Here is a 24,484-nt window from a genome sequence, read left to right as displayed (position 1 = left end):
TCTCTCATTCTTTAGCCTGTGTCAACCTCAACCTAGGTCATATGAATCAAGAACATAACCCTGATTTTAAGGTCTTTTACCTTGAGTTTAAACCACACGTCATTATTCCATCATTTTTGCCCTTATTAGATAATAATCATCACTCCATTCACCTTTTCAAGTCTATGTATTTGGTTGACAAAAAGGAAAAAATCCATCATGATTCAATCTACCGTACGGAACAAGATGAGTTACTGAATACCAAGGAAGATGGATTTATCAATGGCTCACTGTAAACAGTAACAAAATACAGAACAAATATATACAAGTTCTTGGCCTTCGTTTGTAACTCAAGTCAAATATATACAGAAACAGTCGGTCAGGAAAGTAACTTCACCACAACATATACAACCTTTCATGCTTGCTCACAAGCTCCAGCCAGTCTGGTTCAACCAGAAAAGAAAGAAAAATCCACTCCCAAGAGATGTTTTATATGAATTCAGGACCAACAATTAAAGGCACATCAACATCATCCAAATTGAGCACAGCTGTCTCAGTAAATTTAGCACGATAGCATACTGTGAGGTTGATTTGGCCTAAATCTACAAGGGCCACAAGCCTGCAACTAACAATCTCATTAATCCAGGAGATGTCATGGCACATGAATATGTAGGGGGGATCGGTGCCATATTTGCGTTGGGATAATCAAATTGTGTCAGGTTGCACAGCTACCAACTGCCTCACATGTTGCAACCGTTGCCGTCTGCGGTAAAGGCCAACCACATACAGGATAGAAACCAGCCCAATAGCAAAGTAATCAAACATGTCTATAACATCCAAACGCGATCCTGCTAAAAAGAAGCCATTGGGTTAAGAAAGTATGGCAACATAATGGTATACAGGAAATTGAACTTGCAAAGACAGGTATTCCGAACATTGAAACCGGATGCAACTGCTTCAACTAGAGGTTTGGGAATTCCTTGTATTCGAGGAACAAGAGACAGGACAGCCACAGGATGTTAATAAACGAAATATGCGAGAAAGCTTATCTGACACCTCTTGATTCAATAATCAGAACTCTGTAGTGTGCAAGGGGAGGTTACCACTCAAAGGATTTTATGTTGAATGCCTAAATTTGGGTACCACGAATGTTAACATTTGATCAAGATCTTAGGTTCACCTGTTGGAAGGAAATCTAAAGGGCTGACAGTATAGAGGGCACCCAGAAATATCTGCAAGGAAAACAATGGTCAAAATTTCACCTGATGAAACTAAAATACTAACATTACATGATAAGAGCAGTTTATGTCAAGCAGCATGATAAATTTATTGATGATTACTACAGCAAGGCTTTGTAATTTACAGTCCTAGCTGCATCCACTTATAGGAAGATAAGAATCATACTTACACCCCTTTCCCAGATTTTGTCAATCGTACAACTGCACATTCATTTATTCCTTTCCTTACTTTTTCTCCCCTACCACATTTAGAGATCCAAGAGAAGAAATCCTTCTTTTTGTTCACTTAGGAATGAGTCCTCAAATGATAAGTGTGAATATAAGAAGGCTTAAAAATAAGTGGAATCTCAGCATTTACATTTTGTAATTTTTAAATGTTACGGGGATATCACACATTAACAAGTGTGTTTTCCTATGCAAATATCCCATACAAATATGTAGCCAGTACCTCTATTCTATTCTCATTATATACCTGCTTGAACTCACTGTCAAAAACCAAAGCCACCACTGCTATTCCATTTAATTTTTCAATTGCAGCACTAAACTACACCATTCCAGGCAACTTAATTCAGAACCATAGCCCCCTTCTTTGCAACTAGCCGTGATGTCTAGAATGGTTTGCTTGGCAACCAACCAACAGAATCCATCCCCAACCCGCCCCCCCCCCCCCCCCCAAAAAAAAAAAAAAAAAAAAAAAAAAAGAAGAAAGAAAAAAAACCCCACCAAACAAAAAAAGAAAGTCACTGCAATCTTTTTAGCTCTCTGTGTCTGTGTGTGTGTGAAAACCAAAATACAAAGGCTTAATTTTTTATCCTAAAGTAAGGGTAATTAAGTCAAGTTGTAATTAAACATGGAATAGAAATCCCAGTACAAAACCAAACAAGAGTGTCCCTATTCAATCCAGGCTATGTTGTGTTTTCCTTCACCCACTTCCACCACCATTCTGACTATACAGCCCCTCAATTTGACTGTCAAAAGATATAATGATTGCTTTCAAGGAATTTGAATGACACTATTTACAACATCCTGGATGGTTACACAGTTTACGAAAATTTTTTTGAACACAAATAGTCAATCAAATTCCAAGGATCTACTTCCTTGACTTGATAACATTCATCCTGCTCCAGACTTCTTTGAAACAATAAGGGTCCTTTGTACTTGCCAGCATCTCCACTAAGCAAAGTAAAAATGAATATTAGCATGAAGAAATTTTTAATAGAAAAGAAAAGAAATAAGGATAAACATCCTATATGACGACTCAGCCTGATGAACTTCTTAAATCATCATTAACCACACCATCCCTAATTAAGTTAGGGTCAGTGACAATATGCCTTGTATTGATTCTGTCATCCGTAGGATCAAAACACAAGTATACAGGGTCACTTTTACTTTGTATCCTCATGTTTTGATTCAGTTTAAGGCCCTCTCTATGGGTCACTGATTGTTTTCCTGGGTATGCCCAGTGTACTTGTACAGTTCTTTTGATATTTATACATTTACCTTTGATCAAAAAAAAAAAAAAAAAGTTAGGGTCAGTGACACGACATTTATAATGTTTTTCTGAGTCAAATTAATAATACATGTGAAATTTTTTTACACCAGATCCCTTTCTTGATGCAACCCTCTAGTAAGGGAATAATGAGATAAAATTACGACATCATCTTAGTATAGAAAAGTTTAATGAGAGGGTGGTGAACAAAAATAATTGACAGGGTTGTGTTCCATCACATAGTTGACATTTAGAAACCAACTTGTACCACAACACTAATGAACTTCTTAATAAAAGAAATCAATTTAATTGAAATATTTAATTCAATAACATTATCATTCTCAATGTGAAACTAGTCAAGAATGAAGTGGCTGACATTACCAAATGAAAACATTTGAGTAGGCTATAAGCATGAAAAGAAACCTACAGGGCAGTTCCAGACCCCTTCCCCTCTAGGTTGTAGTGAGAACTACTCCATAGTTACACAAGAAGAACCAAACCCACTTTCATGCCAAGACAAAAGCATTGGCGTCTAGATACTTGCTATACATGAGGAAGTAAAAGTGTTCCTCTGAAGACTATTCAAAAATCTAAATAGATAACAACCATGAGATCAGAGTTAATAATTCTTCTAGGCAAGTTCAGTTGGAGGAGTAAATTGCTTCTCACAACCAAACTTGTTGCCAAATTTGTGGGTGATCATAGGCTCAAGAACCACATCAATTAAGTAGAAATATCAGAGGCTAAAGTCATGTCCTCCTAGTACTGTCAGCAACATATAAATATGAATAAACTTCAAAGATAAAGTTCACTGGCACCACAAGAAACCTAAGAAAGCATTTAATCCCTCACGAAAGCTTCCATTCTTAGAGATTGAACTCTGTTCTCTGATTAAAAAAAAAATATGCAGGAATAGCCAGTATAAATCCTTAAAGCAAACTACTTCAACATCATGACTTTTTATGATAGGAGAACTACTTCAACATCATGACTTTTTATGATAGGAGTATAACTTCCTGGTAAACCAAAAGATGGGCTTGGTTTAGTAAAACTTGGAAAAGAAGAAAATCAATGATCTGTTACAGACATCTAAGGATATCCACATGCATGCCCAAAAAGAATAATAAAAATAACACTAATAGACAGAAGACTATAAAAAACAAGTCATTTTATTTCATCATGAGAAGAAAATTAATGATCTGTTACAGGCATCTCTAGATATCTAAACACATGCCCACGTTAACAATAACACTATAATAATAAGAGGAAAATACAAAAATCAAGACATTTCTATTTCACCTTTCAATTTATCTATGAACTTAACTGCAAACAGGCGTGCTTTGAAAAGGGGGTTATCAGCTGCATCAGGATCCATCATCTCATGAATTATTCTGTTCATGAGCAATGGCAACTCAGACACTTTCTGTCAAATAAAAAAAGAAGGCATAAGAATCTATGCTTGTAAGGAATAGCTTTCTACTCTTAAATATCTACACGTGATTAGCACAGCATTAAAAAGCACACAGTCAGGGCTAATCACACTCAAGAACTGGCATTTTATATTCACTTCTGCGTTGCCCAAAAAAAATGCAATTAGCTTTGTCAAATCAATATCAATAAAAATTAACATGTTAAAAATAGACAAAAGACTATCAGAGTTTATCAATATAGAGCACATTTATATTTTTTCCAATATTGGCACTTAAATGAATATAATTGATGTGGTCACTGTTTGACACAAGATGGAGGGCTCATTCAAGACCTAGTCCAAACCAGCCCGTTCAAGAACCGACCCAAACAGGGGCCAAAACTTCATATTTTTCATATTCTTTTAGGATTTTATTTTACTTCATATTTTAGGGTTTTATTTCTATTAAGATTCTAATTGATTTTATTTACAATACTACCATGGGGTGGCCGAACACTATAAGTACTTAGATTTTAGGGTTTGTAAATAGTTTTTCTAATTTCAATTTTCCAGCAATCTATTCGGTTTTTTTCTCTTACTCAAGACCAAGTTTCGGTGCTTATCGTGTGTTAATTCTCTACACACGCACTACATGCTATATCAAGTGGTATCAAAGTCGTAAAATCAACCAATCAGATGGCCAATCTTGAAGGCGGTAGCAACCAACCTTGCGACGGTGATCAGGGGTTGCCTGCAGTTTGGAGAGCAATCGAAGAACATCGGGAAATAACTCGTAATATGCAACAACAATTGGAGCAAATTAACAACCAATTGGGTACTTTATTACGACGTGATGATAACAAGAACCAAAATAATGGAATGAATCATGCTAGAGGAGTTGACCTGGGAAGATCAACCATTAATCAGAAGACCACCAATGACGGATGATAGTGATGATGAAGATGATATTGGTCTTGTAATGGCTAATCCTGGCGATAGAGGGGTTAGGAGGAGTGCGCAACATAATAACCATTTAGGAAATGATGAGTTTAAACTAAAGGTTGATATTTCTATCTTTAGTGGAGATCTTGATATTGAGGGGTTCTTGGATTAGATCACTGAGGTTAACCAATTCTTCGAATACATGGAGATCCCAAATGGAAGACAAGTCAAATTAGTGGCTTATCGTTTGAAGAGAGGTGCATCTGTTTGGTGGGAGTGATTGAGAGAGACGAGATTGAAGGAAGGCCGATATCTAGTTCAGACATGAAGATGAATGAAACAACTGTTATGAGGTAGGTTTTTGCCTCCTAACTAAGGACACAACATGTTTGAAGCCTATCAGAGATGTGCTCAGGGCATGAGGAGAGTGATTGAGTATACCTCTGAGTTTTTGAGGTTGGAGGAGAGAAACCAATTGTTAGAAAGTGACAATCAACAAGCAACTCGTTATTTGAATGGGTTGAAGACTGTTATTCGTGATAAAATTGGAGTTTAGATGGTTATGAGAATGCCAGAAGCAAGGAACTTGGCTTTAAAGGCTGACTTAATGTTGAGTGAGAGGACCCACAGTGACAACTATCGCCAATATAGTGGGAATGACAATAAATAAGTAGCTTTTGATAGAGGTAAGTCGGTTCAAGGAGTGCAACCTTCCAATCCATCTAATGTAGTCAACACCAATAAGGCTACAACGGGAGAAAACACTCGTGGTACTACTTCTAACCCTCCAAAACTCACTAATCCTTATGTGAAGCTTGTTCTCTTAAAGTGTTTCAAGTGTAATGAGGTTGGGCATAGGTCTTATAATTGTCCAAGGAGAAAGACGATTAATATTGTAGAAAGGGAGGAGGAAGATGTTGTTGAGGATGAGGTATATTGTGGACTTGATGGGGAGGATGATGAAGGAGAGTATGAGCATGAAGAGTATACATGTGTAGTAAGAAAGTCAATGTTGTCCCAAAAGAATGAAGATAATACTCAGCGGCATAAGCTTTTTTCGCACGAGATGTATGGTGAAGGGGAAGATATTTGAGCTGATTATTGATAGTGGAAGTCAAGAGAACACAATAGGAAGAGATGTGGTGGAGAAGTTGTAGCTAATTCTTGAGAAACATCCAAACTCTTATACAATTGGATGGATTAAAGAAGTTGGTGGCATACGTGTGAATGAACGGTACAGGGTACCTCTCTCTATTGGTAAATACTTTGACGAATTTTATTGTGATATTGTTGATATAGATGCTTGTCATATTTTATTTGGGAGGCCTTGGTAATTTGACGTGGATGCTAAGCACTCGGGTAGGAAGAACACATATTAGCTTGAGAAAAAGAGGGTGTGTGTTATACTTTGTTACACATGGTGAAAAAGAACCAAACCAAAGCTTCTAAAATGGAGGGGAGGAATTTTCTTACCATTACACATACACACTTTGAGTTTGTGAGGGAATGTAAGGATACTAGAGAGGTTCACTTGTTGGTTGTAAAGGGGGAGAGTGTGAGTGAGCCACTGAAGGTGAATCAAATCCCAGTGGGGGTGCAGAGATTGTTGAAGGAATTCCATGATGTGGTTCATGAGGAGTTGCCTAATGAGTTATCTCCTATGAGGGATATTCAACACCACATTGATTTGGTTCCTGGTGCTAGTTTGCCTAATCTACCGCACTACAGGATGAGTCCTAAGGAGAATGAGATTTTGCAGAAGCAGATAGGAATTGTTGAGAAAAGGGCGCACTTAGGCTAGTATGAGTCCATGTGTAGTGCTAGCATTATTGACACCAAAAAAATATGGGAGTTGGAGGATGTGTGTTGACAACATAGTAATCAACAAGATTATTATTGGGTACAAGTTTCCAATTCCTAAACTCGATGACATGCTTGATCAACTTGATAGGGCTGTGGTTTTGTAGATCGAAAGTCGTTAGGCCAAGTTGCCCAGCTAATGGAATGCTAAGTTGTCGAGTTGAAAGAGGGCCGAATTAATGGCCGAGTTGATGGAGGGCTGAGCTGCCGAACTAATGGCCAAGCTGCTGAGCTCGTTATCTGCTGATTTATCCTCTATGATTTATCTTGATTTATATTGTTGTTACATCTTATCTTTCTTAATTATTTTTTATTAGATTTATTTGTATTTAAGGTTGTTGTAATCTAATCCTACAAAGTAGGAATCTAATATCTAAAATCTAAGAGAATCCTTAGGAGAATTCTTAGGATCCATTGTGTATATATTTGTGGCATTCCCAAGGGAATAAATACAACGTATTATTCTCCCAAAAATAGGAGAATTGACAAATTTAAGGCCCGCCTAGTTGCAAAAGGGTTCACTCAATCTTATGGTATAGATTACTAAGAAACTGTTGCTCTTGTGGTAAAATTGAATACTATCAGAGTCTTGCAATCCCTAGCTATAAACCTAGATCGGTCACTTTACTAATTAGATGTGAAGAATGCTTTTTCTAAATGGAGACCTCGAAGAAGAAGTATATATAAAAATTCCTCACGAATTTAAAACTACCCTCACAAGAAACAAGGTATGCAAACTAAGGAGATTTCTTTATGGGCTCAAACAGTCTCCTAGAGCCTGATTCGAGAAATTTAAAAATGCAGTCAAGAAGTATGGATATAGCTAATGTTAGGCAAACCATACCTTATTCATCAAACATTCTTTGGAAAGTAAAATATCCATTCTTACTGTGTATGTTGATGATATAATTGTTACGGGAGATAGTATTTCTGAAATCAAAGATCTAGGAAGCCTAAGAATTTCCTAGGCATGGAAGTAGCGAGGTTCAAAGAAAGAATTTCAATTTCTCAATGAAAATATACCCTAGATCTTCTTATTGAAACAAGTATGTTGGGATGCAAATCAACTGATACACCAATAGAAACCATTTCAAAACTACATGTTAGCAAAGAAAGTGCTCTAGTGGATAAAGGGAGATATTAAAGATTGGTGGGAAAACTTATATACTTGTCACATACTAGACCAGGTATAGGCTTTCCTGTAAGTGTGGTAAGCCAATTCATGAATAATGCTAGAGAAAGACACTTTGAGGCTGTATATCGGATTTTGAGATATCTAAAGTTGACTCCAGGCAAAAGGCTAATGTTAAGGAAAACAACAAACAGAAGGGTGAAAATCTACAGTGGTGCTGATTGGGCAGGTTCAATTTTTGATAAAAGGTCAACCTTGGGATATTGCTCATTTGTTTGGGGAAATTTAGTTACTTGGCGCAGTAAGAAGCAATCAGTGGTTTCTAGGAGTAGCACATAAACTGAGTTTAGAGCTATGGCTCATGAGTTCTGTGAGGGTACGTGACTAAAAAGATTGCTACAAGAGTTACAAGTGACTATGGCACAACCAATACTAGTACTATATGACAATCAATCGGCTATTAGTATTGCCAAAAAAACTGTCCACCATGATCGGACAAAACATGTAGAAATTGACAGGCATTTCATCAAAGAGAAATTAGAAGAATGAATTTTTCAACTAAGCTACAGTTCTACAAACAACCAGGTTGCAGATATTCTAACTAAACTATTACAAAGAAGAGTATTTTATGAGCTAAGTACCAAGCTTGGCTTGAATAATATATTAAGCCTAGCTTGAGAAGGAGTGTAAATTGAAAGCTGTTAGGCCGAGCTGTCGAGCTAATGATTAAGTTGATAGAGGGTTGAGTTGCCGAGCTAATGGTTGAGCTGATGGAGGGCCGAGCTGTCGAGCTCGTTATTTGCTGATTTATCCTCCGTGATTTATCTTGCTGTTACATCTTATCTTTCTTAGTTATTTTTTATTAGATTTGTTTGTATTAAGGTTGTTGTAATCTAATCCTACAAAGTAGTAATCTAATATCTAAAATCTACGAGAATTCTTAGGATCCATTGTGTATATATTTGTGGCATTCCCAAGGGAATAAATACAGTGTATTGTTCTCCTAAAAAGAGGATTTCTATAGTTTTTACTAAGATTGATCTCATAAGTGGTTATCATCAAATCAGAATCCGCCTTGGAGATGAGTGGAAGACAACTTTCAAAACAAGGGATGGGTTATTTGAATGGTTAGTCATGCCCTTTGGACTAATCAATGCACCAAGTACTTTCATGAGACTAATGAATTAGGTATTACGCCCTTTTATTGGTAAATTTGTTGTGGTGCATTTTGATGATATTTTAATATATAGTAAATCTATTAATGAGCATGTTGGCCACATATTAGAGAGGTGTTGAATGTGTTGAGGGAAAACAAACTTTATGCTAATTTGAAGAAGTCTATTTTTATGCATGAGAGTTTGTTGTTCTTGGGTTTTGTTGTAAGCAAAAAGGGGAGTGAGAGCTATAAGAGAGTGGCCAACTCCTAAAAATGTGAGTGATGTGAGGAGTTTTTATGGGTTAACAGCTTTTTATAAATAGTTCATTAAAAACTGCAGTAGTATTGTGGCTCTAATTACTGAGTGTTTAAAGAAAGGGAAGTTCCATTGGGGTGAAGAACAAGAGCAGAGTTTCGCCTTGATAAAAGAGAAGTTATGTACTGCTCATGTCTTAGCTTTGACAAATTGTTTGAGATTGAGTGTGATGCGAGTGGAGTGGGTATAGGTGTTGTGTTGTCCCAAGAGAAGAACCAATTGCATTCTTTAGTGAGAAGTTGTGTGAAGCCAGAAGAAAGTAGTCTACTTATGATAAGGAGTTTTATGCAGTTGTAAGGGCTCTTAAAACATGGGAACATTACTTGATTACTAAAGAGTTTGTTCCTTACACGGATCACCGAGCTCTTAAGTATTTGAGTAGTCAAAGACAATTGAGGAGTGATATGCATGCTAGACGGTCTGCTTTTGTTTATAAATTTCAATATAAAATTGTGCATAAGTTGTGACAGAATAATCAAGTGGCGGATGCTTTGAGTAGGGCGTGTGAATTTGATCAAAACTCTTAGTGTTGAGATTGTTGGATTTGAGTGTTTGAAATATTTATATGCTAAGGATGATGATTTCAAGCACGTGTGGGAACAATGCATGTCTCAGCAATCGTTGGGAGATTTTTATGTGCATGATGGGTTTCTCATGAAGGGAAATAAGCTATGTATTCCTTGTACATCCCTTCGTGAAAAAATTATTCGGGATTTGCATAGTGGTAGTTTAGCAAGGCATCTTGGCAGGGATAAGATTATTGAAACTGTTATGAGAAGGTATTATTGGCCTAGAGTGAGGAGAGATGTTTCTATTATTGTGGCCTGATGCTATGTATGTCAAACAGCTAAGGAGCAATCTTCTAACGCTAGTCTCTACATGCCATTACTTGTTCCCAATTCTATTTGGGAAGATTTGTCTATGGACTTCGTGTTGGGCTTAATGCTAACTCAACGAGATATGGATTCTGTTTTTATAGTGGTTGACAGGTTTTCAAAGATGACGCATTTTCTTCCACGTAAGAAGACGACACATGTAGTAGTTATAGCCAAACTGTTTTTCAGGGAGGTTGTTAGACTATATGGAGTCCCTAAAACCATTACTTCGGATCGTGATATAAGGTTCTTGAGTCACTTCTGGATTACTTTGTGGAGGATGTTCGATTCATCTTTGAATTTCAATAGCATAGTGCATCTCCAAACTAATGGATAGACAGAGGTGGTGAATCGTAAATGAGGAAATCTGATTCGCAGCGTTTGCAAAGACAAGCCAAGACAATGGGATTTAGTCATAGCTCAAGCGGAGTTTGCCTACAACAATAACGTGCATAGTTCAACATGAAGGTCACCATTTTCCATCGTATAAAGTTCCTAATCATGCATTGGATTTGGTGAAGTTGCCAAAGGTACCAGGTTTTAGTGTTGCAGCTAGTGACTTAGCCGAGCAAGTTCAAGCAGTTCAAAAGGATGTCAAACAAAAGTTGCAACTAAGCTAATGAGAAGTACAAGGCGACAACTGACAAGCATAGGAAATACAAAGTATTAAAGGTTAGATATGAAGTCATGGTATTCTTGAGGAAGGAAAGGATTTCAAAAGGAAAGCAAAACAAGCTCGAGCCAAAGAAGTATGGTCCTTACACGATTACAAAGAAGATTAATGACAATGCTTAATGTTATGGATTTGCTTAATCATATGGAAATTTCCAAAACCTTTAATGTTGCTTATCTTTCTTTGTATTTGCCGAATGTGGAGTTGTGATATCCGGATCATAATTCAAGGACATTCTTTTCAAGTGGAGGTGAATGATGCGGTCAGTGTTTGAGACAAGATGGAGGGCCTGTTCAAAACCGGGTCCAAACCGGCCCGTTCAAGAACCAGCCCAAACAAGGATCGAAACTTCATATTTTTCATATTCTTTTGGGATTTTATTCTACTTCATATTTTAGGGTTTTATTTCTATTAGGATTCTAATTGGTTTTTATTTACAATACTATCATGGGGTGGCCGAACACTATAAGTACTTCGATTTTAGGGTTTGTAAATAGTTTTTCCGATTTCAATTTTTCAGCAACCTATTCGGTTTTCTTCTCTAACTTAAGACCAAGTTTCGATGCTCAAAACTTGTTGCTTTAAGAGTATCATTCATGTTAGTTCTCTATACACGAACTACACACTACATCAATAACGCAGGAGAAAGAGTTCATCATATGGAAGGCGGTTTTAAAACAACAAATAACCACAACTAGGATGAGAAGTATAGATCTGAACAAATAGAGAAACTTGTTAGTCCAAAGAAATCCTATTCCATATTCATGCCCAAAAATTTGTAGAATTCAAAGTTCAAATCTCATATAATGTCCTTGACGATCATTGTGGAGTTCTATGGTTTCTAGAGAAAAATGCATTATAGCTTGTTGTCTACAGAAGTCTACACAAGTATAGCTTGTGTATTTAGATCATGATATTTTTTTTGACAAGCAGAATATTTCATAAATTATTGTTCCTTTGAGTTTTTCACAAGATTGATTTTTATAGGATGTTCTCACTTCTCTTTTGGTACGCTTTTTTTTTTTTTTTTAATTTTGTTTTCAAAGTACTGGCATGTTGTTGTTACTTGCTAGTTTATTGAAGGCACTATTTCCTTCATGAAGGTGTTGTGAACAAAGCTTTCAATAAACAATTTCATTAATTAACTTAGTAAATTGATTAATGAACGGTAGGGTCCAGGCACATTATAAAGCATAGTTCAAAACCATGATTCAGCATTAATATTTGCGCTTCCACTCTAAAATTGTGTTGTTGAATCATGTTTCATTTTGGGTGACTGGGAGTTTTTGTCGAACCCACAATTTTGGTAGTGTTCAACTTAAAATACACATACATAAAACCATGTCCTACGTACCATAATGAGGCCACGCGTGCCTCCCACAAAAAGACGATTATACTTCTGGACATTTTCCAAAAGTTCACCACCTTGGCAGTGGCCCAATGATGCATCTGGGATCAGCCTAGTAATCTTCTGAGAGCACATGGGGCACTTGCAGGGCTGAAGTGCTGCTCCATGGTTCCAGTACTGTAAAATGCAATCAGCTGCACTAATAAACAACCAGTCTCAGTAAATTATGTCCAAGCAAAATCATCCAATTACACAGTAAACACAGATAAACCATAACTCTTTTGAATGTCTACTGGGGTGGGATAAAGCATTAATCTTTCCAAGCAAAATTATCCAATTACACAGTAAAGACAGATAAAGCATTAATCTTTTCCAAGGAGAGGGGCAGAGAGAAGCCTGACCGCAGTACCAGTGGCCGCAGGGGCCTCGGCAAGGGACGATGAAGCTGCCGAAGCAGATGGGACAGCAGTCGTCCGCCGGCGGCGCCTCGCCCCCTCTAACCCTCTCCTCCGCCGCCGGCCACTCCCTCGCCGACTCTCTCCCCCTCGCTCGCCCCTAAGACTGTCATGCGGGTTTCGACTTCGCCCCTTTCTGAATCTAATCCCACTCCATAATTTGATCATCTCTCTCTCTCCCCCTCTCTAGCTCGAGCAGTAGAAATCGTCGTTGTGACGAAACGCCAACCGTTCTGGTCTGGTCTGACTATGGGATGTATAACGCGGATCGCCATTGCTGTGAGTCAGTGGAGGGGCCCATCACCTCGTTTTCATCTACTATAGTGATTGATTTTTTTCGATTGTTCGTCAACTGATAAGAGAGAAATCCCCATTAACGACCGCTCTGACCTGTTAGAGAAAGATGAATCGAGAAGGTAGAACAAGGGGGCATTCTATTGTTCCGGTGGCATGATGACATATAAAAATCTCAACTTTCACCCTCCCAAATTTAGAGAAAGATTTTCCTACCCAAAGCCGAAGTTAACTGGTTAAATCATGATAAAATAAAATTTTTAATTATAATTTATTTTTTTATTAAAATTAAAAATACAAGCGACAGAAACTATATAAAGATGATAATCCCAAAATTATTTTTACTCAAATGTCAATCTTCGCCTGTTTAGTTGATCAATTTTTTTTTTATTTGACTTTTGAGTAAATCAAATATAATTGTAAATTTATATATTTTTAAACAAATACGCGATTAGATTTTGCTAAATAAAATATTTTTATTTTCATCGATAGTTGTTTTTTCACCATTTCCCAAAAAAATTAAAAATTTATCACTTGCTGCATGTTCAAAGGACAAGATTAATCATTTTGTTGGATGAAATAGTGGAGCTAGGTTAATTATTATAAATGTCAAATAAGTTATATTACCTTGTTTAATCAAGTTTGTTTGTATTATTCATGATAATTGACTCAGACTCATATGAGATAAGTTAGGCTGTCAAAAAGCCAACCTTAATCAATTTTATAATTTTTAATTTTTTTTAATGCATCATTATATATATATAATTTTTATGTTTTTAAATAATTTTTATTAATTGATCCAATCTTAAATAATTTGTTATGTTTTTTAATATAAATTTTTAAAAAATATGATATGTATATTGAAAATTTAAATATATATAATACATTACATATTATAAAATATATTAATAATAACTAATAATAGTATATTAATTATAATTAATTTTTTAAAATAATAAATAAGTCGAATGATTTTGCGAGTGACTAAATATTCAGTTTATTAAAGCTTATTTGCGTTGATTCGTGAAAATAAAAAAATAAAATAATATTAAAAAAATATCAATCACGTGTCAAAGTTTTATTGGAGGAGGTTAAAAAGATAATATTATTTAATTTCCTTTCACTTTGCGATCGATTACATTACTCAATAAATTAAGATTGAATCTAATTTTGAGACTGATGTTAGATCGAAGTCTACAAATAGAGCAAGAGATTCAAGACCATCACCAGTTCCTTCGCATGGGTTACAGCAGCTGCTCTCAACTTCTATCCGGTCCCCTATTCTTCTCCAAGGTAGCGTCATCCTGATGCATTCTCTTCGAGTCTCTCCTCTGCAATCTTCAGGATGATTTCAAAGAAATCCAATGAAAGCATGTGAACTCTCTCATCGAGTACCGTTCTCTTTCGTTCATCTAGCGATTATATATCAACAATCCCACAAGGCTTAATTTGTTTTCTTACTGAATCTCTGTTGAATGTGAGGGTATATTATTCGCACTTAAGTGCACTTGGAAAGCTTGAAATCTGGATAAATTTTTCATGCTGATAAGAAGCCAAGTTTCTTTTGAACGTTTGGTCAATCATCAAGCTAGTGTCGGTTTGTTACTTGTTTGTAAAGCAATTTTTTGTTTTCTTCTTCTATTTTCACCTAATAATTTCCTCTAACAACAAAAGACTCACTTTTGATCATATGTTCTACTGTTAAGTTTACTTGAAAAACTCATACAATTGGATAATTTTCTCAGAATTGTTTGCGAATGCGAAGCCAAACTCAAGTTTCCCCAAAAGGATTTGGTCAATCTAGGGTTTCAGACTCTCTGTTTGCAAAGTCAAGAATTCACCCGAGTTTGATGGCAATGCAAGAAGAAGGTAGGGGGCGCGTGATGAAACTCCCAAGTGATAGCTCTAAGGTGAGAATTCCCCATGTTCTCACTGTGGCCGGTTCTGATTCTGGAGCTGGTGCTGGAATTCAAGCTGACCTCAAGGCTTGTGCTGCCCGTGGCGTGTACTGTTCCACTGTTATCACTTCTGTCACTGCACAGAACACAGTTGGAGTTCAGGTCTGGTGGCATTTTGTAATACTCTAAATCGTGTCCATGGTTTTTGGTTGTGTCTGATATTTTACTTATTTATCGGTTTGAATGTGTAATTTTCTGACAGGGTGTGAATATTGTGCCAGAGGATTTTGTTGCAGAACAATTAAAGTCCGTGCTCTCTGACATGCATGTTGATGTTGTAAGTCTGATGATATGTTGGTTCAGTTGCCTTATCTAGTTATATCTGTTCTGTTGTTGTTTGCATTTCACTAATTGCTAAGGCTGCATTTTTACGAGATTCGGTCGCATGGATAATACTACTCTTTCCTTTACATGTTAGGTTCATGACATTTCTTGCAGTTAAATCCGTGCTTTGTGTGTTTGGGTTATCGAGAAATTTACATAGCCCTTGGCTTAGGTTAAGCCAGTATCAGTTTCTTATTTCACATTTATGCAAAAATAAATTGAGCAGAGTGTCATGGTATGTTACTAAACCCACAGAACAAGTACTCATGGAACGAGGAACCACGATTGCTTGATGTTTGTGTATATAATGAACATGAAAGCTTTGCTCCTCCAATTCCTATGATTTTTTAGGACTATCATGTCTTACTAGTTACTATTATATTATTAACTAAAATCAATCTGAAATAAGAGTTAAGTAGAGTCTTAATTTGATTTTTTTACAATCATAAGTTTTACTTCTTCCTAACTCTACATTGTATCTAAACATCCAATGCTTGTTGGCATGTTTTTGTAGTTTAGTTTTCCAATGACAGCCTATGGTTCTGTAATTATATGTTTGAGAAAACAACATAAAATAAATTGACATTGAGCTCTGTAGAGAAACAATCATTTGAACCAGTGAACTTTTGCATGTTGAGTGACCTATTGCCTCTTTGTTGTTACTTTGGTATTAACTAATTGGTTAATGTTATCTTGGTGCCATATTCAGTGGCAGAGAGAAATTAAGAACCAGGCCTCCACATTTTTGTTGTGGTTTTCCTAAGCACGGCGCAAACTAAAATTTTTTTATGTGCTCACCTCAGAAAAGTAATTGATTCAGTGTCTCCTGGAAATGTCAGATTTCAAAGAGTACCTGAAGAAATCCGTAGCAGATAAATTCTGATTCTTGAATGGATGCTTTATTTTATTCTATTTTATTTTTTGTGGACTTTGAAGTATTAATTGAACCTGGATCAGCATATTTATATTTCATATGGTGGAGTGTACGAGGCTACACATTGTTGTGGTTTCCTCAAGTGCAGTACAAAGTAGAACTTCATATGATTCATCTTGGTCGAATAATTAATCCAGTGCTTCCTGGAAATGTTAGCTTTCAACGAGTACCTGCAGAAAGCCACAACATATCAAATTCCTGAATCTTGGAGAATACAGTTGTGGAGTACTTTTTAATCAATCTACTTTGAAGTATTACTTGAACTGGGTCGGCGTAACCATATTTAATATGACAGAGTATATTTTGGTCATCTTGACTAGCACTTCAATTCTGACTTCTTGAGAATTTACCAGTAAGATGAAGAATCAAGCTCGCTAAATTCATCACAAGCAAGAAAATGTTTCACACTTAACTGAAGCTACTTCTTTTAATAGTTTAAAAAAAGGCATCCCCAATGCACAAGGCTCTTGCTTTGTGAGGGTCAGGGGAGGGTCGTAAAACCTGCTCTTTATTTGACAACAACATATCAAGCCTGAACCGCACTGGGTTGGGAAAACAATTCTATAATTAGCAAAATGCACTGCACAGATTGAAAATGATGGATCAAAGTTTAGGGGTTGTTTTCTTTGTGTTTCAGTTTTGAGTTTTGAATTCATTTTCAATTTTGTGTTTCGAGTGTCTATTTTGAGATTGTTGAAAACACGTTCTTTTTGTTTGTGGCGTTTTTCACGTTTTGAAAATTTTGAGCATGTTTGTGATGAAAATAGCCAAAACGACTTTTTGTTATTTTGAGTTTTCTTTACAAAATTTTTTCTTGTTTTTGAAAATGCGTTTTTTAAAATATGAAACTAAACACGTTTTTACTGTTTTGAAAAACTGAAAACAGTAAAGAGAACATGCCCTTAGCTTTTGTTAAACTGTTTTGTTTTTTAGTCTTTATTCCTTTCTCTTCTCAAACTTCTAAGTATTCATACTAGCTATTATTGTTTTTTTTTTTTTTTTTCAACTTCATTGTTCCAAGCTGTTTGCTCCTTATTAGCATTATTTTTGTGGGTGTATTGCTAAATGTTGGTTTAATGAAGTATTGAAATGTTATTAGGTGAAAACTGGCATGCTTCCTTCTATTGGCATGGTCAAGGTTTTGTACGACAGTCTTAAGCAGTTCCCAGTTCAAGGTATGCACTGTTATTTTCCTCCTAGTTCCAGCTGTCTAGCATTTGAGGCAACTTAGTTGAATATTTGAAGGCAGCTTTAGTTGTTGACCCTGTCATGGTATCTACAAGTGGAGATGTACTGGCTGGTCCTTCAGTTTATGCTGATTTTCGGTATGGCTTTATTTCTAACTAATGGTTATTTGCATTCTTTAATTTCATCAGCTTTCCAAGTCATTGTTTCTACATGTTAGACAAACCTTTTACATAGCCGTATATGGCTATGTCCAATTTCATGGTAGGAAAGCAGTTGCATAATCCTGCAAGCAACATTGGAATCATGACGGTCACCTTAAACTATATGGTGTTTTGACCAAAAAATGAAAAGAATTGTAGAATGCAGTACTAACTATGCCTAATTCACGGATAAATTAAAATTTTCTTGATAAGTGCACCTTTGTTTTCCTGATGAGTATAAAACCACCTTAAATATGACCAATATCACATTAGAATATGTTAAGGGACCAAGTCCAAGGGTGATTAATAAGGTCAGTAGCTATTTCCTTGCAAGAAGGAGATGCTTTGTTAATTCTTCTTGCCTTCCTTCCTATGGTGAAACTTGGGGCTTGTTAGAGAGAACCCTTCAATCTCTTGCACAAAGTGCTGGAAATAATTCTTATTACTCGTCAAACCTTTAACAAGCTAGAGGGTATTTATAATAACCTTGACACAACTAATTAGGAAGTTCTAACTTATTAGGGAAATAAACTAAATAAGGAAGAATAAACTAAATAAGGATACTAACTGGTCCTTTTCAGTCTTAGGATACACATGGGTGATTGGCTGCTTTTCTGGGTTTGCCTCTGTAAAGCTCGTAACATAATAATTCTGATGACTTCAAAGAAAATAAAAAAAAAAGAAGCATTTACCTGTTATAAAGATGGTGTGGTTTGATTTTATCTTGCTTCATCTCTTCTGGAAAAACTGCCAAAATATGCAACTCTATCCATTCCAATATGAATAATTAGTCAGACAAAAAACTCATTGGGCTGGTTTGAAAATAAATGAATTGCTTGTTGCAGTCATCCATGTATGTTAATAACTGCTAAGGGGCACTTTTATTTTTCTTTTGAATAAAGAAAGAAAGTGCCATAAGGGAGTAAACCTATAGATAGCACACCCCCCCCCCCCCAAAAAAAAAAATAAAAATAAAAATAAAATAAAATAATAATAATAATAATAATAATAATAATAATAATAATAATAATAATAATAATTAATAAATAAATAAAAAATAAAACAAAGAAAAGCCATACATTTATAGGCGCTGACAGATCAATATTGAAATGTATGAAAGACTCGAGACAGGGAAGGCATTCCTCCCTCATACACACCAAAAGGAAAATGAATCCTCAGAAAGACCAGCAACTGCTCCTCAAAAGTCCTCATGTAACACTTACTCCACAAAGAGCACAACAAAGAAAGAAAAACACTTGAAATCCCATTCTTAATAATTGCCAGAGCTAAAAGGATTAGGACAGTCATAGTTATGCAACACTAGTCAACTTTTAACAACTCTTGTTAGAAGGCCCAATTTGTAGAGCAACACTCGTTTGAAGTCTAATTATTCACACCAAAAGGAAAATGAATCCTCAGAAAGACCAGCAACTGCTCCTCAAAAGTCTTCATGTAACACTTACTCCACAAAGAGCACAACAAAGAAAGGAAAAACACTTGAAATCCCATTCTTAATAATTGCCAGAGCTAAAAGGATTAGGACAGTCATAGTTATGCAACACTAGTCAACTTTTAACAACCCTTGTTAGAAGGCCCAACTTGTAGAGCAACACTCATTTGAAGTCTAATTATGCAACACTTGAAAGGACTGAGGATATGGTTTGAGGACAGTATCTTTATTTCATGTTTACAGCATTACCTTTATTTTTGTTGAAGTTTCATCTAGTTTAGTTTTCTGTTTCTGATTGCAGGGAAGTTCTTCTTCCTATGGCTGACATTGTCACTCCAAATTTAAAAGAAGCATCTGTTTTACTCGGTGGTTTTCAGTTGGAAACAGTAGATGACATGTGTTCTGCTGCAAAATCTATCCATGATATGGGACCAAGGTTTGTGCTTGGTAATCCGTTTAAAATTTGGGCCATTCCCATCAGAAACTGCTTATTGCAATCCCTCTAAAAGCAGGGAAACATATGTGTTGACCCATCTTGTTTGGCATCAAGTCACTTTACACATGAATGTATGGATATAGCACTCTGCCTACCCAATCTTTCTGAAGTCAACTGACATGTCAACTTTCTCATGGAGTCATATTTTCTATCATAGAAGTTTGGGCAATGATTTGTTATGGGTGTAATTAAGCCAAACTAAGCCTAGTGTTCACATGCTCAAGATGGTTTTGTGTAATGTTGTGTGAGATCAAGATCGACTCTAGCTTGATTAAAATTGTGAAAATTATCTTCATGTTCAGCTTAGAAAATAGTCAAACTCTTTGAGCTTGGTATGACCAAAAGGTTGAACTCTAGATGCCATAGCAATCTCAGATATGTGGAGTGTCTTCTTGGTTTCTCTAAGTAAAATCTTCACCCAGAAGGATTCAAGTCATAATAGAAAAGGTTAAAATTTACCAACTTAATATGGTGAGTACATTTCTCCATAAAAGTGTGAAGTAAATTCAGAAAGCATAGGATGCATTAATGCAGTTGTATTGAGTGCTTGTTGAGCTGATAACTTTACAGTCTTTGGATATTGTAATTAAAGAAACATTTCTTGGGATGCATGGATTCTGCAGTCCCCTTTTTTCTCCTCTATAGGTAAGTTACGACAAGTTTGTAATTTTTTATTGGTCCTTGTACAGTTTGCTTAGTCAATGTCAACATGAGGGTTGTCTCTATCCTCTGTTCATGCAAATTTCTTTTTAACAAGAATTTGAATTCTAATGGATTTTATTTATTTATTTTTAGATACATGAGTAGAATTGTGAAAGCTGTATTGTTTATTTTCAGAAATGTACTTGTCAAAGGTGGAGACCTTGCTGCTTCATTGGATGCTGTTGATATTTTCTTCGATGGTATTCTCAATTGCTGTTTGGGGTTCTTGTTTTCTAACTACATATGTCTTAGAGGCATCATTTTCTAATTTGATTATCTGATCTCATTTCATAGGTGAGAATTTCTATGAGCTTCGTTCACCCCGCATAAAAACTCGTAATACTCATGGAACTGGCTGCACTTTGGCTTCTTGTATAGCAGCCGAGCTTGCGAAAGGTTCTTCAATGCTATCAGCTGTTAAGGTAAGAAATTATGGCACTCGGTGATGGTAAAATGAAAAAATGGTGTGTTTTCTTTTTGTTGGTAGTAGTAACTTTGGTTACGAGTTCAGTTTCCCCATAGTCATATCTTACATGACAACAATTAGAAGGCTTGATATTATAATGTGTACCATTTAACTGCTTATCTTTTGAAGTGCAATAAGAATCTTGCTATTTAACACCCCCCCCCCCCCCCCCCCAGGAGGCTTGATATTATTATGTGAACCATTTAACTGCTTATCTTTTGAATTGCAATAAGAATCTTGCTATTTAACACCCACCCCCCACCCCGCCCGTGCACCAACCACCACCACCAAAGCACAGATGCACACAAAATTAAAATTGGAGCATCTGACTTTTGTGCTTATTTTATCTGGCTCCTCATAGGTAGCTAAACGCTATGTTGAAACTGCCCTGGATTACAGCCAAGACATTGCCATTGGAGATGGACTTCAGGGTCCTTTTGACCATCTATTTAAGCTTAAGAGTAATGTCCATGGTACATGTAGATCACTTCCATTTGATCCAGATGATCTCTTGTTATATGCTATTACTGATTCTGGGATGAACAAAAAGTGGGGACGTTCCATTACAGATGCCGTCAGAGCTGCTATAGAAGGAGGTGCCACCATTCTCCAGCTAAGGTTTGTAGATATTAATGTGCAATTGTGCATTCATCTGTTAATTGTTCTTTCTTCAAAATCAGCAGTTCTATACATACATGTAACTGTTTCTAGATTGTTTAGATATTTAATGGAGACTCTTCTATGTAAGTTTGAATTTTTAATTTAATTTCTGTTAATAGTTATAATCTGTATTTTTGTACTACCACTAGTTTTTTTTTCTTTGTAGTCCTAAGTAAATTAATTGATCTCAAAGGGAAGGTTACACTGGATGAAACGGCTTAAGGAAAATCAACCATAATAACTAGAGGAACCAACTGAACTCCTTGAATCCTCTAGAATGGCCTGCTGGACAATTGGAGGGAACCTGCCAGCTTTGGAACATTCTTCTCAAAGCTATTCCAGGATGCCCAGGTTGCTAATCCACAGGCCATCCTATTTCCCTTGCACAAAAGCCAGCAACCAATTTTCTCTCCTATGTATCAGTTCCAGTAAAACCCTTCATCTTAGCCTCTAAAAATGAATTCAAAACCGAGGCATCCTGAGGACATTCCTTATTGTACTTAAGGAATGAGTTCGAAGCACTGTCCTGCACCAGTTCTTGAATTTTCCCATTTACAAGCTGCTAATGTCACCGTTACTTCAGCCTGAAGAGCAGCTGAAGCAATTACCAGAACAGTTCTTATTTGAATAACATTAATATTCTCTCTGTAGCTATGAAGTAGTTCAACACTTGTAATTAGAGTACGATATGGCTATTTATATATATGTGTGTGTGTTGTTTTTCATATATATATATATATATATATTTGAATAGTGTTGTTTCAATAACCAGATTTTATACTAAATATATTTTCCAGCGGTATCACATTTTTAATATTTCTGGCTTAGAGGTTTTCCAAACTAAAAACATGCTTGTGAAAATGTATTAATGCCTTTTATGTGTCTTGTCCATCATAGATGATTTCTCCCACACCTTTGGACAATAGTTCTTCACAACTGTAGAAGTTCGTTTATTCCAATTGCATCTCTTCTGACTTCTGAGTCAATTCAATACATAGTGCGAAATTTCATGGAGGTTTCACGGGCCTGCCTAATGAGCAAAAGGGGGAGAAGAAAAGAGAGAAAAAAACAGGAGGCTTTATTAGGTCTTCAAATCCACTTGAATCTTTAGCTTGACCATTCCTTGATATAATTGTCTTGCAATTCCATTCATGTAAAAGGTCACTGATAGATCTACTAGTCTTGATTGTTTTCATCTCCTTTTCATGATCAAGGGAAAAGGATTCTGAAACTAGGGATTTTCTTGAAGCAGCAAAAGCATGTGTTGAAATTTGCCGTTCCCATGGTGTTCCTCTTATAATAAATGACAGAATTGATGTTGCCATTGCTTGTGATTCCGATGGTGTGCATGTTGGTCAGTCGGACATGCCTGCTGGTGTTGCTCGCACTCTCCTTGGGCCTGAAAAGATCATTGGCGTTTCATGCAAAACCCCAGAGCAAGCTCAGCAAGCGTGGGTGGATGGTGCTGATTACATTGGTTGCGGTGGTGTATTTCCTACAAGTACAAAAGCAAGCGATATCACTGTTTCTTTGGAAGGGTTAAAAGCTGTATGTTTGTCTTCCAAGTTACCGGTGGTTGCCATAGGAGGCATCGGACTTTCAAATGCGCGGTCTGTATTGGAAATAGGCGTCCCTACTCTAAAGGGTGTTGCAGTTGTTTCGGCTCTTTTTGATAGAGAATCTGTTTTGACTGAGACCAGGAAGATGCATGCACTGCTAAAGGAGGTAGCCTTGCCTGTAAAATAAAGCACAGAGAGAGAGAGAGAGAGTTTCATGCTAGTTTTATCATATTATGATGACTTGTTACTTATCGCATTTTACGAGTTTTCAAATATCGTTGATGGTAAGAACATGATTATATTCTTCTTGTGCCTCATGAAGTTCATAGTAGTGAAGCATAACTGTTTGTGATGCCTATTTGTTTATTGCATTCTTGTCAAGTTTCATTGATGGTAAGAACATAATTATTTTCTATTTGCCTCATGAAGTTCATGGTAGTTAAGCTCAACTGTTTATAATCTCTCTCTACATATGTATCAGTGACAGCTAAAAAGGCTTGAAGGTCTCTTCCCATGCCATCTACAGGTTTTTGATCATCTCCCCCTCTTAACTTTATGTTACCCGACCGGGTTGTGTACAGTTCATGCTCATACATCCATACCATAACAACTGAATTTTAATACATGATGAAGCCAAATCCAAATTCTCTTTTAAGTAAAAGGTCCTGTTTTCTGATACTGTTGAAACTTACCTGGTTAATAACCTCATAAATGGTCAAAAAGCAAAGATAAAAAAGGTTCCATATGGGGCTAAGAATAAAGTTCAGTTGAAAAATATGGTCTCTTTCATCATTTTGGGGATGAAAACTAAAGAATTGTTTGTTCCTTCTGTCTTTTCTCATTCAGATGGGTTCTGAAAGAGACAAGAGCATGAGGAATCCGTGGTAATTGCTTGCTTGCTTATTTTTTTTCTCTTCTGGTGGGTCCTGAGGATAACCTCATGACATGACTAGTTTCTCATAAAATTTTGGGCAGGGTACCACTGCACCATATTTTTATTTTTATTTTTACACCATATCTCTTTGTATTGCTTTGCATATTTATTCTTTATTTTCACATCGCACTATTTCCACCAATCTCTTTTATTTTTACACCGCACCCTTTTAATTGTACAGATACCCGAAAAAATATTGCAACAGTAGCCTAAAATTTTGCAACATCACATCATGTTCTCCTTCACAGGAATTTAAAGTAGAAATAATTAATTCAGTTTCCAAGAGGTGGATCAAGCACAGGGTTGAATAAGAATTTATATCATGCAGAGTTGAATGTCGCATCAAAGATATGGGTGTCATCTTCTCGTTGTAGTTCACACATGGCCATCAATCACCATACCCCACCCATTACAACACCATACCCAACTACTACAAGTTGCAGACTTT

At 36.2% G+C, this 24,484-nt stretch overlaps 2 protein-coding genes across 7 annotated transcripts; one reads left to right on the top strand and one right to left on the bottom strand.

Annotated features, from left to right (window-relative positions):
• Positions 1-278: 278 nt before the first annotated feature.
• Positions 279-13,146, bottom strand: LOC127801482 (uncharacterized). Its single transcript, XM_052336682.1, has 6 exons — positions 13,090-13,146; positions 12,818-12,971; positions 12,423-12,610; positions 4,031-4,129; positions 1,160-1,211; positions 279-830 (listed from the first exon to the last, which is right to left on the bottom strand). Exons 1-6 carry the CDS (start codon positions 13,144-13,146, stop codon positions 685-687), a joined length of 696 nt encoding a protein of 231 aa, XP_052192642.1. The 3' UTR covers positions 279-684.
• Positions 13,147-14,327: 1,181 nt separating this feature from the next.
• On the top strand, positions 14,328-23,454 carry LOC127801319 (thiamine biosynthetic bifunctional enzyme TH1, chloroplastic). Of its 6 annotated transcripts, none has more exons than XM_052336307.1 (10): positions 14,328-14,458; positions 14,911-15,225; positions 15,326-15,400; positions 17,481-17,556; positions 17,631-17,706; positions 19,521-19,655; positions 20,553-20,617; positions 20,712-20,839; positions 21,245-21,501; positions 22,758-23,454. In XM_052336307.1, exons 1-10 carry the CDS (start codon positions 14,345-14,347, stop codon positions 23,287-23,289), a joined length of 1,773 nt encoding a protein of 590 aa, XP_052192267.1. In that variant the 5' UTR covers positions 14,328-14,344; the 3' UTR covers positions 23,290-23,454. The 6 variants fall into 6 exon arrangements, with proteins under 6 accessions (XP_052192267.1, XP_052192266.1, XP_052192270.1 ...); XM_052336306.1 differs by having other exon boundaries at positions 17,613-17,706; XM_052336310.1 differs by having other exon boundaries at positions 14,357-14,535; positions 17,613-17,706.
• Positions 23,455-24,484: the final 1,030 nt, after the last annotated feature.

Source organism: Diospyros lotus, chromosome 5 (assembly GCF_014633365.1).
Source record: "Diospyros lotus cultivar Yz01 chromosome 5, ASM1463336v1, whole genome shotgun sequence".
NCBI classification, from domain to species: Eukaryota; Viridiplantae; Streptophyta; class Magnoliopsida; order Ericales; family Ebenaceae; genus Diospyros; species Diospyros lotus.
The sequence above is the reverse complement of the archived record's forward strand: the minus strand, read 5'-3'. Positions and strand labels throughout refer to the sequence as shown.

What these genes read in the sequence shown, in the direction of transcription:
- LOC127801482 (XM_052336682.1), bottom strand. Translation starts at nt 13,146, where the DNA reads ATGGCGATCCGCGTTATACATCCCATAGTCAGACCAGACCAGAACGGT. An exon ending in ACCAGAACGGTTGGCGTTTC is followed by an intron (nt 12,972 to 13,089) that starts GTCACAACGACG and finishes TGACAGTCTTAG; the next exon opens with GGGCGAGCGAGGGGGAGAGA. An exon ending in TCAAAGCACGCCTGTTTGCA is followed by an intron (nt 1,212 to 4,030) that starts GTTAAGTTCATA and finishes TTTTCCTTGCAG; the next exon opens with ATATTTCTGGGTGCCCTCTA.
- LOC127801319 (XM_052336306.1), top strand. Translation starts at nt 14,345, where the DNA reads ATGTTAGATCGAAGTCTACAAATAGAGCAAGAGATTCAAGACCATCAC. An exon ending in GTCCCCTATTCTTCTCCAAG is followed by an intron (nt 14,459 to 14,910) that starts GTAGCGTCATCC and finishes TAATTTTCTCAG; the next exon opens with AATTGTTTGCGAATGCGAAG. An exon ending in TAAGCAGTTCCCAGTTCAAG is followed by an intron (nt 17,557 to 17,612) that starts GTATGCACTGTT and finishes GAGGCAACTTAG; the next exon opens with TTGAATATTTGAAGGCAGCT.